General features: G+C 40.8%; 1 protein-coding gene across 49 annotated transcripts in view; it reads right to left on the bottom strand.

The window, feature by feature from the left end:
* Window positions 1–13,425, bottom strand: part of TTN (titin) — a 300,685-nt gene that overhangs the window by 71,621 nt on the left and 215,639 nt on the right. For all 49 annotated transcript variants that reach the window (XM_079974390.1, XM_079974400.1, XM_079974409.1 and 46 more), the window contains 20 exons: window positions 13,081–13,383; window positions 11,833–12,132; window positions 11,444–11,740; window positions 11,047–11,331; window positions 10,152–10,445; window positions 9,142–9,441; window positions 8,705–9,013; window positions 8,429–8,619; window positions 7,120–7,549; window positions 6,493–6,801; window positions 5,645–5,793; window positions 5,526–5,555; window positions 5,288–5,417; window positions 4,874–5,173; window positions 4,149–4,466; window positions 3,270–3,566; window positions 2,729–3,028; window positions 1,315–1,629; window positions 1,013–1,161; window positions 412–562 (listed from right to left, as the gene is read on the bottom strand). In XM_079974390.1, coding sequence (XP_079830516.1) covers window positions 412–562; window positions 1,013–1,161; window positions 1,315–1,629; window positions 2,729–3,028; window positions 3,270–3,566; window positions 4,149–4,466; window positions 4,874–5,173; window positions 5,288–5,417; window positions 5,526–5,555; window positions 5,645–5,793; window positions 6,493–6,801; window positions 7,120–7,549; window positions 8,429–8,619; window positions 8,705–9,013; window positions 9,142–9,441; window positions 10,152–10,445; window positions 11,047–11,331; window positions 11,444–11,740; window positions 11,833–12,132; window positions 13,081–13,383 — 5,157 coding nt within the window. The remainder of the gene's footprint in view (window positions 1–411; window positions 563–1,012; window positions 1,162–1,314; window positions 1,630–2,728; window positions 3,029–3,269; window positions 3,567–4,148; window positions 4,467–4,873; window positions 5,174–5,287; window positions 5,418–5,525; window positions 5,556–5,644; window positions 5,794–6,492; window positions 6,802–7,119; window positions 7,550–8,428; window positions 8,620–8,704; window positions 9,014–9,141; window positions 9,442–10,151; window positions 10,446–11,046; window positions 11,332–11,443; window positions 11,741–11,832; window positions 12,133–13,080; window positions 13,384–13,425) is intronic.

Below are 13,425 nucleotides of genomic sequence, written 5' to 3'. Positions count from 1 at the left end.
TAACGGTCAGGAAGAAGGTTGCCGGCTGGGCGCGCGCGCCAAGTTCAAATGTACAGGCGCGCGGCACAGCAGGTAACCCGGATTGGGAACCAGGTCCTAAAGCCCGCCGGAGGGAGGGGGAAGACTCAGGGGACTCAGCGTCAGAAGAGTCTAGAAAGGGCAAGACCCCAGCGGACAGGCGGACCCAGAGGAGGAAAGAGCAAAGGAAGAGGTGGAGCAAGGCTAGAGTCTTAAACTGGTGTCTGGGGGGAGGAGATTCAGACGGAACTTCAGCGGTCTAGCGTTTAAGACGTAGGGCTGCATGCCGCGGCTTTGAAATCGAAACTGCGTTTCAATAAAGACTTTTGTATATAACAACGGACTGGCGTTGGTCCTTTGTGAGCTGGGACCTCGGGCAGCTCTGACACATACCTATTCTGTCCTTTATTTCAATGACTTCAGTGACATCTCCAGGCTCTCCAATACCAGCAGCATTTATTGCTCTGACTCTAAATCTGTAGAAACCTCCTTCTTTCAATCCTGCCAAAACAAACTTGGTCCCTCTTATTTCTTTATCTTTTGCCTGAAAACAAAAAGAAATTTTGTGTCTTTGGTGGAATCTACACACATGTTAAAAACACTGTGAAAATGCTTTTCTAAAAAACGTTTTGAAAAATACATTGGATTTTGCATAGCTCACTGTCACCATCTAGTGTCACACTGGTATATTGCACATTACAGCACAAAATGTTTTATTTGCAGCTGTGTACCTGAGTCCTTTCATTCCTTCCTCTTGAACCTCCTTACTTCGTGCCTCTCCCCACACCACATCACTTACCTCCCTCCCTTATCTTTCACTCATGCTACCATTAAAAGCCACCTACGGGGAAGGGGAACAATGGGTTTTTGCTGCTTCTAGGCCACACAGATGAGTTGGTAGCCCTTTCAGTGAGTCAGTATGTTCCTCAGTATGTTCAGTTATGGAATCGACATAATGTTTCAAATAAATTTTCAAAGGCAGCATTTCACCTACCTTTTCCCATTCTTCTTTCCCTTCCTCTTTAAATTCAACAAGGTAACCAGTGACTTTAGAACCACCATCTTTTAATGGAGGAGTCCATTCAAGGTCAACGGAAGATTTTGTCCAATCAGTAACTTTTGGAAATGGAGGACCAGGTGGAGCTGGGGGGAAAAAATTATTGCACCATTCTGTCACAAGATTGTGTATTTATTATTTCTCAAACATATACCATCTATACCATCTTTTATTACAATTCCCCCTTTCACACCAAATAAATAAATAAATAAATAAATAAATAAATCTTAATTACTTACAGATTGGGTCTCTTGCAGTTATTGGATCAGACGGCATGCTTGGCGGTCCAACACCGGCGGCATTAATAGCATAGACACGGAACTGGTAATCTGAACCTTCAATAAGGCCAGGTACTTTGTAAGAAACTCCCAATGTCATAGGTTTAATAGGATCACGGTTAACCCGTGTCCATCTCTTTCCAGTGGTCTCTTTACGCTCCAGCCAATAACCCGTCACAGGGGAGCCTCCATCATATTCTGGCTCCTCCCAGTTGACGGTCATCGAGTCATGTGTGACACTGCTGACTGTTGGTTTGTCACAAATTCCAGGAACAGCTAGGGAATAAAGTAAAGAATAGAGTAAAGCAAAGCGCTGGGGGCCACATAGACCACTTATGTATGGTATTTATGCTATAGCCTTCATTTGAAGTTTCCTCTCCCAGTCTTTCATTAGCCCCTATAGAAACAACCTTTGTGAAGTAAGTAGGGCAGGGCTATACAAAGTCCTCCTTTTTCTTTGTTATACCTAACTGTCAAGTCCTAGAATCCTGTGCTAGAGCCATGGCTGAGCATCTTCAACCTGAAAAGCCCTTTTTACAGTAAAGGTAAAGGTAAAGGTACCCCTGCCCGTACGGGCCAGTCTTGACAGACTCTGGGGTTGTGCGCCCATCTCACTTAAGAGGCCAGGGGCCAGCGCTGTCCGGAGACACTTCCGGGTCACGTGGCCAGCGTGACATCGCTGCTCTGGCGAGCCAGAGCCGCACACGGAAACGCCGTTTACCTTCCCGCTGGTAAGCGGTCCCTATTTATCTACTTGCACCCGGAGGTGCTTTCGAACTGCTAGGTTGGCAGGCGCTGGGACCGAGCAGCGGGAGCGCACCCCGCCACAGGGATTCGAACCGCCGACCTTTCGATCGGCAAGTCCTAGGCACTGAGGCTTTAACCCACAGCGCCACCTGCGTCCCAACCTTTTTACAGCGTCCCTTTTTACAGTAGCTCTGCACCAAATGCCAGCATTTTGTATTTCTTGGAATAGTGGAGCTGATGAAGGGTTCCTTTGCCACAGCACTGTGCTTCATTGTGTATAGCAGAGCACAAGATCGCACTGATAATTGAACGTTTTATTATATTATGGTGAAGAAAGGCAAAGAAACGGTCTATACTGTGCTAAATAAAATCTAAAATGATATAAGTACAGATTCAATATTTAACATTTAAAACAGGTAAGGTTTTAAGATGAAACAGAAAAAATAGCCATAAAAGATCTATTTCAGAAAAGCTTTTAAAAACTATTATAGACATTTTAGCCATCCAGAAGATTAAAAAAAATAACAATTTTAACTTGGGGCTCTCATGCTATCTAATCAGATTACTTATGTTCTGCTTTGCCAATAAATATAAGCGCAGGTGATATTTGAGATAACTGTATACTTACTGAATAGATTTCTGGCAGTTTCAGGTTCACTATCAAGAGGTTCCCCAACGCCATATTTATTCTGTGCCATGATGCGGAATATGTATTCATGCCCTTCTAGTAGTTTGGGTACTGTGAAGATGCATTCTTTAGGTTCGTTGGTAACATGGACCCAGGTCCTCCTGTTTGCTTCCCTTTTTTCAATAACATAGTTAGTTATCTTAGATCCACCATCATCTTTAGGAGGAAGCCAAGAAATTGTCATCTGATCGGCGGAAATAGATTCAAATTTAATAGGTCCTTCTGGTGGTCCAGGGCGACCTGAAAAATACATTTTATAAAGCATTAATTGTTGTCAAAGTTGAGTATTATATTGCTGTGGTTGGCATCCGTCTGTCTCAGGAGGAAATGGAAGAGTTTGCCTTCAGGGATGAAGCCAAACTATTGGAGAATTATAGCGCCTGCTGTGGCTGCAGAGACTGATAACAGGAGAGACATGTTTTGAACATTATATAACAAATAGTAAATGAGGTTGCCAATGCCAAAATACATTGATATTTACCTAGCACATTCAGCCTCATCTCCTTTGAATCTGTTCCAAAGTTATTGACAGCAGTTATAGTATACAAGCCTGTGTCTTTTCTGCGAGATTGCTGTATCAGCAAAGTACAGGAATTTTCATCCACAATCTTGTTGACATGTTGGTCATATAGCACTGGCAATTTGTCATCAGGTTTCTTTGGATGAGCTTTGACCCAAGTCAATGTCGGGAAGGGGACGCCCTTTATTTTGGCTACAATCTTGATATCTGTCCCTTCTTCTGCCTCCATAAATTCTTTGAGTTCAATCGACGGAGGGCCTACAAACAAAAGCAAGCAAAAATTATTGAGCCACTATGAATACAGAAGTCAAAATGCTTTGCATTGCAGGCACATGATGTCTGCAGCTCTGTGCGGGGTAGACGGTGGAAATGAACACAAGAGATTGATATTGGGTTGAATTAGGCCACAACTTCCTTCAATACAGATACGAGTAGGTTTGGCTAAGGCAATGGGCATGTATCCATCATCAGTCAACCCATGTGCTGGCTGATAAGAGACCCAATGAGAGAAGGACCCTGTGCTGGGGAGTTGCCCCCAACATGGACCAGGTGCCACGACAGGGCATCATTGCAAGAGGTATATTGGCCTATCATGTGGGCTCTCAGAGAGAGTCACCCCTCCTGGACCCCTTTAGCGGGGTACCTGTTCAGTGTAGGATTCAGCCCAATGTGAGGAGGGCATTGCCATGTGACCATCCCTTTGCCTGGCTGTGTGGGAAGATGGCAGATCCCCTGGGACCGTCCCGCGGCCGCACTGTGTAACAAAAACACTGCTCCCCCGGAGCCCCAGGTGAGCGGATATTTGAAGTGCAATAACTAATAATGCTTTGCAGCACTTACATGTCTGATCTTTGACAACGATTGGCCCAACAGTAGCTGACGGTCTGCTTGGACCTGCTTCATTCACTGCTTTCACTCTGAATTCATATTCGTCACCTTCTTTAAGGTCTTCAACAGTAAACTTTGTTTCTTCCACATCCCGCCTATTGCACTGTCGCCAGGCTTCCTTCCCTTCACCGGTACGGTCCCAGCGAAGGCACTCCACATTATAATGTGTTACGGGAGCACCACCATCATTCTTTGGAGGTTTCCATGTCAAGCTTACCGTGTTCTTTGTTATAAGACCAATCTTGAGCTTGATGGGAGGGTCAGGAGGATCTGTGTGTTGTTTTTTTTTTAAAAAAGGAGCAAAGTAAAATGTAAGTACTGCCCTACAATAAAGTATCATTAGTAAAAACAAATGTCCCACTTTGCCACACCCTTAAAGTATTTAAGTATTTCTTTTCAAAGAACCTGCAATCCAATATCTGCTGAGGAATGATACTCCCCAAACCACTGAGATTGTTTCAGGATATTTAGTTGAGATTTTAAAAGTCAAATTTAAAACTATTTAATTTTCTTAACGGTGGCTACTGAGTCTTTCATATGTTTCATGTGTTTAATATGTCCGGATTGCCAGTGTTTTATGGAAGGTTTTCTTACTCTTTTATGATTTTCTTGTCTAAATTTTGCCAATAAAGGCTGAATGAATGTATGAATGAATGTCCCATTTTGATTTAACTTACGGATTGGATCCCTCGCTGTGGTCCTTTGAATTGTATCTGCTGGGGGTCCAACACCAAAGCGGTTTTCTGCACGTACTCTGAAGAAGTATTGTTGCCCAGCTATGAGATCAGGAATAACCAATGATGTGCCAGCACAGTTGGGATTAACTTTTGTCCAGGCTTTCCCTTCAGCAGTTCTTTTCTCAATAATATAGTTTCTGATTCTGTCTCCACCATCATTGTCCGGCATTTTCCATGAAAGTTTACAGCTGCATCTTGTTATGTCACTTACTTTCAGGTCTTTTGGTGGCCCTGGAACATCTATTTCATCATGAAAACAGATTGGAAAAATCATTATATGGGGTTTTACAGTATATGAACTTTTGGATCACAAAATTAGTGAAATGGTGCAATATTAAGATTGATTAGTCTTACCTAGGACATTCACCCTGACATTTACAGTTTTCTGTCCTGCTTTATTCTTTGCTGTAATACTGTATTTTCCAGAATGACCTCTGTTACATGCAGGGATATTAATCACTGATGTGGTATCAGTTGATTCCACCTGCACAAACCAAAATAAACTTACTTAGCAATAATAATTAAAAAAGGACTTGAAAAATGCAAATATTAGAAGCAAAATAAGCGAATTCAAATATAAGCTATTTTTTACCGTAGCATCTTCAGGTATGTTATGCCCATCCTTTAAATAAAGAAGAAATAGTAAATACACACAAACACACAATACTTTAGCTTGAAGTTTTTAACAGTTTACTTTGTTTTGCCACTGACCTTTACAGCTTTCTTTGCATCTCCTTCAAATTCCCAAGTTACTTTGGGAACAGGACGTCCCTTAATAACTGCTGGAATTCTGATTGTTGTACCAGTACGGCAAGAGAGTAGGTCTTGTGCGCCAACATCAATAAATATTTCTGGCTCCTCTGCAAAATACAAGTAATATATCATATAAATAATATAGTCAGAATTCATCTACCTGTCACATAAGTTCTCTAATAGGGTAAACTTATGCATGTACAGTATATTCAGTAGTAAGTCCTGCAGACATTGATGGGTCTTTCTTCCAGGTAAATGGGTAGGCTTGTAGCCTCAGTTGTGTATTATTCTCTTGATGATAAACCAAGATATCAAGATATATACTTATTTGAAATATATACTGCCCTTTAGCAAAGCTTTACAAAAACATGATAACATATAACACCAAAATATAATATATTAGAACAATGCATGAAACAGCCTAGTAAAAAAACAAAAACCCTTGCTGGCCCCAAATCCATAACAATGTTGGTGTCAGGTGGGCTTTCCGAGGTGAGAATTCTATGAATTGGTGCCACCACTGAGAAGGATCTCTCTTTGATCACTATCCGCCTTAACTCATATGGCAGGGACACTTTGAGAAGAGTTATTTCTCAGATGTATGCAGAATAATCTAGCTCCTGCTTCTATTCCTATCAGATTGATGTTGGGATTTCCCTTGTACCCATAACACCCTCCAGTAAGTTTGCTTTACTCTTGAAAACTCTAATGTGCTGGACAGCCATTCCTGCATTTCAGTTTTCAAATCCTTTGATTTTTCTATGTCTCATGTTTGAGTGGAAAGAATTATTTCCAACAATCCTTACCTTGAACTTCCTTGCATGGTATTTCTGCAGTGCAAAGGCTTGGCTCGGATTCCCCTGCAGCATTTACAGCCTTTACTCTGAATCTGTACTTTCTGAGCTCTTTCAGATTGGGTACAACACAATCGCAGGTAGGGAACAGCTTGTCCGGTTCATTCACACTCTTCCAATCTAAACTACCTTCTTCTTGCATTTCGACGATATATCCTTTAATAGGACTGCCACCATCTTTTTGTGGAGGTTTCCATGCAAGAGATATAGTTGAGTTGGTTCTGTCTTTGACATCTGGGCATGATGGTGCTCCAGGAGGATCTATTGAGAAAATGCAAAATGTACTGCCATGAAGACTATGCCTCCCTTGTTCCATTGCACAACACCCCTTCAATGAAGTGAATGGAAAGTCTATCAACTATACAGTATTTCACTGCACAAAATTAGGAACATTTGCTATTTATCATGATAATAGGCACTTATAAAATGAAGCCTAACTCATTAAATATTTGACCTCAAATGCAGAGCTCTTGCACTGAAATCACAGAACCTCTATCAAATCAGGTTCAGGACAAATTGAACAAAAATTACAAAGTTGGCATTTTGTGTTACTTATTGCTTCCTTGTCTTTATACTTACAGATTGGATCTGCAGCTTCATAAAGATCTGATGGCTCACTGGGAGGGCCAATTCCAGCAATATTCACAGCCATAGCTCGGAACTGGTATTTCACACCTTCAATCAGACGCAGTACATTGTATTCCAGTCCTTTCACTGCTGGTTTTGTCACTGGAGCTCTGCTGACACGCGACCAGTAAACACCTCCTTCTTCTTTCTTTTCCAGCCAATAGCCAGTAATTGGAGCTCCACCATTGTCTAGTGGAGGTGTCCATGTTACCAGCATTGATGACCTGGTGTGTTCTGTAACCTTTGGTTTTCCAGGGGGTCCAGGAAGACCATAAGGATCCTTAATAACTACCTTTTCGGAAAGGCATTCGTCACTTGTCCCAAACCTGTTAACGGCCCTCACTCTAAATTGATATTGTCCATTTGTTGCCAGTTTATAGACCTGAAAAGTAAAAGAAACATGATACATCATTATTTTTTAAAATCAGTTTCATATCAATTCCCTGTGCTGTTTCCAGGACTTTAAACAAAGAATAGCCAAAGGTCACCTCACAAAGGAGGGCAACAAAGGTAGTCAGTGGTATGGAAAACAAGACTTAAAAAGAAAGGATGAAGTAATTGGGTTTGTTTAACTTGGTGGGGAGATGTCTGAAGGGGGGCCTGTCAACATATTACAAATACCTGAGGAGATGTCATACAGAGGGCATAAACATCTAGATCTCATAAGCTAAAGGAGGACACGTTTCAGTTGAACATTAGGAGAAACCTCTTAAAAGTTTGACAATGGAGTCAATGAACATTGGGTTCTTCTTCACTGAGGTCTTAAGCAGAATCTAAACAGCCATCTGTTGGGAGTGCCCAGGTTCTCATTTTCCTGCACTGAGCAAGGGATTTGACTAGGCAGACCCCTCAAACTCAAAAAGGACCCACCCAACTGTTTGATCCTATGATATGCGTAAAACCAATTCTCAGAACTGGTTTTAGTGTATTTTGGTTGTTTTTCATGCAGTTAGATGCCATCATATGGACATCTTAAAACAGTTCTTGAAAAAAACACCTGCTTGTTGCTCTGATGCTTAACAACTCTATACATGATTGGCATATCTGCACCAACTGCTACTAACCCGACTCTGAAGGGAGCAAAGTACCATTCAATACAGAGTATAGGAATACCTATTTTGGCATTAAATGGAAGGCAGACGTAAAAATAGGAAATCTGGAAGATGAACAGTGTTAACATTCACCTCAACAATTTTATAAATGGTCATTTTTCATTTAAAGACTATTCCTTTCGCCTATGAAATCAAGATTGAAGCATTACCCCAAATCGTCTATCCACAACAGTGCTGGATACTTCCTCCCAGTCAGACTTCTTTTTGCTCGCATCACGCTTCTCAATAATGTAGTGTGTAATCTCACTGCCACCATTATCGAGTGGGGCATCCCAAGTCAAACAGCAAGATTCAGCTTTAATATCCGATACGGTGAGATTTCTCGGTGGAGAAGGACGATCTAAATAAAACCAATTTAGTATTGTGTTATGGTAGAAATAAAGTAAGAAAACTTTGGCCATTTAAGCAAGGAGCTAGATACATACCAAATACTTCAACGTGAACATTGCGGTATGCGGTGCCAAGACGATTAGAAGCTGAAACTGTGTAAGTGCCTTTATCATTCCTAACTGCTGCAGGCATGCTGAGTTCAGTTTTCGCCTCTGTTCTACTTGTTTCCTTTTTGGTGATCTTAAGGGCATCTGATGTTTTATCAATAACAACGTCATCTTTAGACCATTCAATCTTTGGCATTGGAAGACCTGTCACGTCTGCTGGAATGTTGACTGGTTGCCCTGCCATAACTTTGATAGTATCTCCTCTAACAGATAGACGCAATGTCACTGTGGGAGGTTCTGAAAAAAGAAAATGAATGCAAAAGTGATTAACCATGTAATTCTCAAAAATATAGTGAGGCATCTAGCAGACAACAAATGTTCACATCTATAGGTAAAGTGTACACATTTATATTAAAGAGCCTCACCTTCATCATCCTGTACGACTACATTAAGGGGCAGTGATGGTTCACTTTCTCCAATCTCGTTGACAGCCTTGACTCGGAACTCATACATATGCAGCTCAGCAAGATTGTCCACAAGAAGGGATGTAGTTGGACAGAGTCTCTTATTGACTCTTTCGAATTCATTTGAGTCATGTCTTCTTTTGTCAACAATGTAGCCGATGATGGGGCTTCCACCATCATTACGGGGAGGCTTCCAGTCAAGTGTAACAGAGTTTTTTGTTCTCTCTGTGTACATGAACCTCTCAGGAGCAGTTGGAGGACCTGTTGTGGCAAGAATGAAAAATGATAAGTTAAATTTGAAAAATAAACCCTTGTTTTTTCATGTCATGTTTACTGTGCAGCAGTTTCACCAGCAAACAAGGTAAAAATACATCGTTTTATTTATTTCGGTTTATATTCCCCTGCCTCCAAGGCTAGGGACATGCAACATGCTATTTAAAGAGGAGGGAAGCTCTGCAGATGTTTACTGAAACCCACCTCTCCATCCTCAGTTTAAAACTGTCATTAAATACTAAATTAAATGGGACAATGCTATACTAACTCCAAAATGCATTGGTGCGACTCCAGTGAATTGCTGGAAGTGGGAAAGAGGTGTGTGGAGAAATTGGATTTTGTAAATCTAGAGCAGCTACAGAAAAGTTTTACATCAGAGCATCTTCACATGCAACATTTTGCCCTTGTAGGATTATTTTCTTCTTCTTTTTTTTTAAAAAAGTATTTCCACACAGAAATGAACATGGGAAGCACTAGGTTTTCAGTTATCCCGACTCTAGAAAAGTTCTCTTTCAAGAAACTGACATGTTCTGGGTTCAACTGCAAGAATGCGCACACGCGCGCACACACACACGGAGTGTTGTGATGATAAAGGATATAAATATATATTTTGAATGGTGTTAAAAGTTGAAATTACGGGAGGGGGATTCTCTGTTCCAAAGTGTTCTGATGGTTTTTATCAATACAAGAAGTTTTACCTTTGGGGTCAACAGCAAGGAGAGGTCCCAGTTCAACAGGTGGTCCACAGCCAAACTTGTTCTTGGCGAATACACGGAACTTATATTCTTGTCCTTCAACAAGACCTGTTATATCACACTTAGATCTGTCTGTATCTACGGCTAGTCTCCATGTATGCATTTTGGCATCTTTCCTCTCTACAAGGAAACCTATGATCTCACTTCCTCCGTCATCTTTGGGATCATCCCAGTTAAGTAGACACATCTTTCTATTTACCACCACAGGATGCAAGTCAGTAACCGGTCCAGGAACATCTGGAAAAGAAGACATGAGATGTAGTTTACAAGAAACACACGTGACAAGGCTACACAGGAAAATTTCGAGTAATAAAAGATTAGGTCAAAAATTTATTTCATCAGACAAAGTTAAGAAAAGAGGAGTAGTACTTTAGTATAAAAGGAGAGCCTATCACCAAAATTTTTATTTAAAGATGATCAAGGAAGATTTGTGGCAATTGAAATTCAATCACAAGGAGAGAAATTTTTGATACTAGGCATTTATGCACCAAATGAGGGAAAATCGGAATTTTTTAAGAAGTTTCGTGAGACTCTGTTGGACTATTTGGAATACAACATGATTCTGATGGGAGATATGAATGGAGTGGTGTCTACTAATATGGGCAAGGCACAGAGACAGGTAGTCACAAAAGATGGTAGACTACCAAAAACGTTTTTTGACATGACTGACAATATGGACTTAGTTGATATTTGGAGAACTAAGAACCCCTTGGGAAGAGAGGGAACTTTCTTCTCTGAGGCCAAAATGACATGGGGAAAAAAAGAAGTCATGAGATGTAATTGAAGAACGCCAAATACTTAATATATTCATCGTTTCACTCTATGTAGCATTTCTTACCAAATATTTCTGCTCTGGTTGCAGCAAATTTAGAACCACTTTCGTTGGTGGCAGTAATCACGTATCTTCCGTGGTCTTTTCTGAGTGCATTTTTGATAAACAGCTCAGATGAAGTGCCAACATTTTCAATCACAACTCGCTCTTTGTCAACATCTGCATCCTCTAAAGTCCATACAATTGTAGGGGTAGGTCGTCCAGTAACAACAGCAGGGAGTTTAAGTGCTTGACCTGCCAATATCTGAACTCCTGCCCTGACAGAAATATCAAATTCAACAGTGGGAGGCTCTGTACAAGGAGAGAGAGAGAGAGAGAGAGAGAGAGAGAGAGAATTAATTAATTTGCAATCCTACAAACTATTTCACATTAGATTTCATTTTAAATTACATAATCACTGTACCTTGAGGCTCTGCAACTGTTACAGGCTCTGTTTCTCCAGGAGGTCCTTCCCCAGCAACATTAAGAGCGGTAATACGAAGTTTGTAATCTGCACCTTCTCTAATTCCTTTAACTATATAGCTCCGAACCTTAATAGGTCTTTCTGTGCACCGAGACCATTCATTTGAGCCGACAAAATTCTTGTAAACATGGTAGCCAGTGATTTCACTACCCCCATTGTATAGCGGAGCATCCCATTCAACGTCAATAGATGTTGAGCTTGTATCAACAATTCTTGGAACAGGTGGGCCAGGAGGCACTAAAAGAAAAAAATACATGTAAAGAGAGATGAATAGACTGAAAACTTCCCTTTTCAAACTAAGGGATAATATTATCTATCTAACAACTTACATATTGGGTCTTGTGCAGTTTTAGGATCTGAAGGGGGACTGAATTTGCCAAGGCCAGCTGCGTTTTCAGCACAAACTCTAAAAACGTAAGTTAGACCTTCTAAAAGTCCTTCAACTCTAGTTTCCAGGGCATTCACACGCTCTTTGTTCACACGGGCCCAGTGGGTTCCATTGATTTCACGCTTTTCAATCCAGTATCCCAAAATGGGGCTACCATTGTCTTTAGGCTCATTCCACTTAACCAACAGACTACTGCTGGTTGGATCCTCTACTAGAGGTTTATCAGGTGCATCAGGAGGACCTAGAAAAAGAGGATATGCAAATGTTAGTGGAGCTTACCAAATCATACAGAAATAATGCCTCTAATTTTCTCCTCCACCATATCTTTACTTGGAGGCTTCAGTTGCAATATGCAGCCTGATCTTATTCACAGTTACTTGAATTGAAGTCCCGTGATTTCAGCTGTACTTACTCCCAGGTAAATGTGTCTAGGATTGCAGCCTGAGAGCTACTAAATTAGCTGTTACAAGTATTTTTCTTTACTACACAAAGGGGGCAAACTGGGATGAAAAGTTAGCTTGGTTCTCCCAGCATGCCTTTAAGTGAATTCAGAACCCCTTGTGAGTAGTAAAGTTTAGCTTGGTCCCTGGAAAGCCACATCCCAATAAAACGAAACTGCCTTCATGATATGTAAATATTATCTCTGTGTTATACCCTAAACGTGTAGATGTGCATGCTTGAAACTTGTAGAGAGTGCGGGTGGGTTTTGTGTATATGGAAAGACTTAAAGAAAATGTGTGTTTTTCACAGTTCTTCTTTTTCTGCTTTGTATGTACGAATTCATCTGCAATTTATTTTACTGGTGGATTATTAAAGCATTTGCTTTTGTCAATGATGATCTTACCAGCTCAGTGTACCCATATATCTCAAGGATTTATTATTTGTAATTACTACCCACTTCACACACTTTAAGACACAAGGAGAGAACAGAATAGAAAAGGCTGATATGGCAAATTTTACAATCAACTAGCATGGATTGTCCTAGCTGTTTCTTTTTCTTTTTAGGATGTTGCACTCAGATGCAACGATCAGCAAATGTAATTTAGCCATTTCCTTCTGCAAGGTTTTTCTGCTGGGTTATTATAGAATTAAAGTTTTAATGTTAAAGTACAATATGAGTGTAAGGTGATGATGATGGCAGTGCCTTTTGGGAAAAATGAATGAAGCACATATTTAGTACAAGACTTACTGAATGGATCTTGAGCTACAACAGGTTTTGAAAGACATGGAGGTCCAGCTCCTACTCTGTTCTCAGCTTTCACACGGAATATGTACTCCTTTCCTTCAATAAGTTTAGGCACATTATATTTGCAATGCCTAAGCGTTGAAGTAACGGTAACCCAGCCAATGTCGGATTTTGTGTTGTCTTTCTTTTCAAGGACGTAGTTCAATATTTCACTTCCGCCATCATCAAGAGGAGGCTCCCACTTGCAAGTGATGCTATTTTTACGAACCTCCTCAAAAACAAAGTTGACCGGTGGTCCAGGTGTATCTGTTTTGAAAATAAAAATAATGAGCACGACTTTGCACATAT

This window comes from Podarcis cretensis (assembly GCF_951804945.1).
Source record: "Podarcis cretensis genome assembly, chromosome: 1".
In the NCBI taxonomy this organism is placed as follows: domain Eukaryota; kingdom Metazoa; phylum Chordata; class Lepidosauria; order Squamata; family Lacertidae; genus Podarcis; species Podarcis cretensis.
Note: the sequence above shows the minus strand (reverse complement) of the source record. Positions and strands in the feature narration are given on the sequence as shown.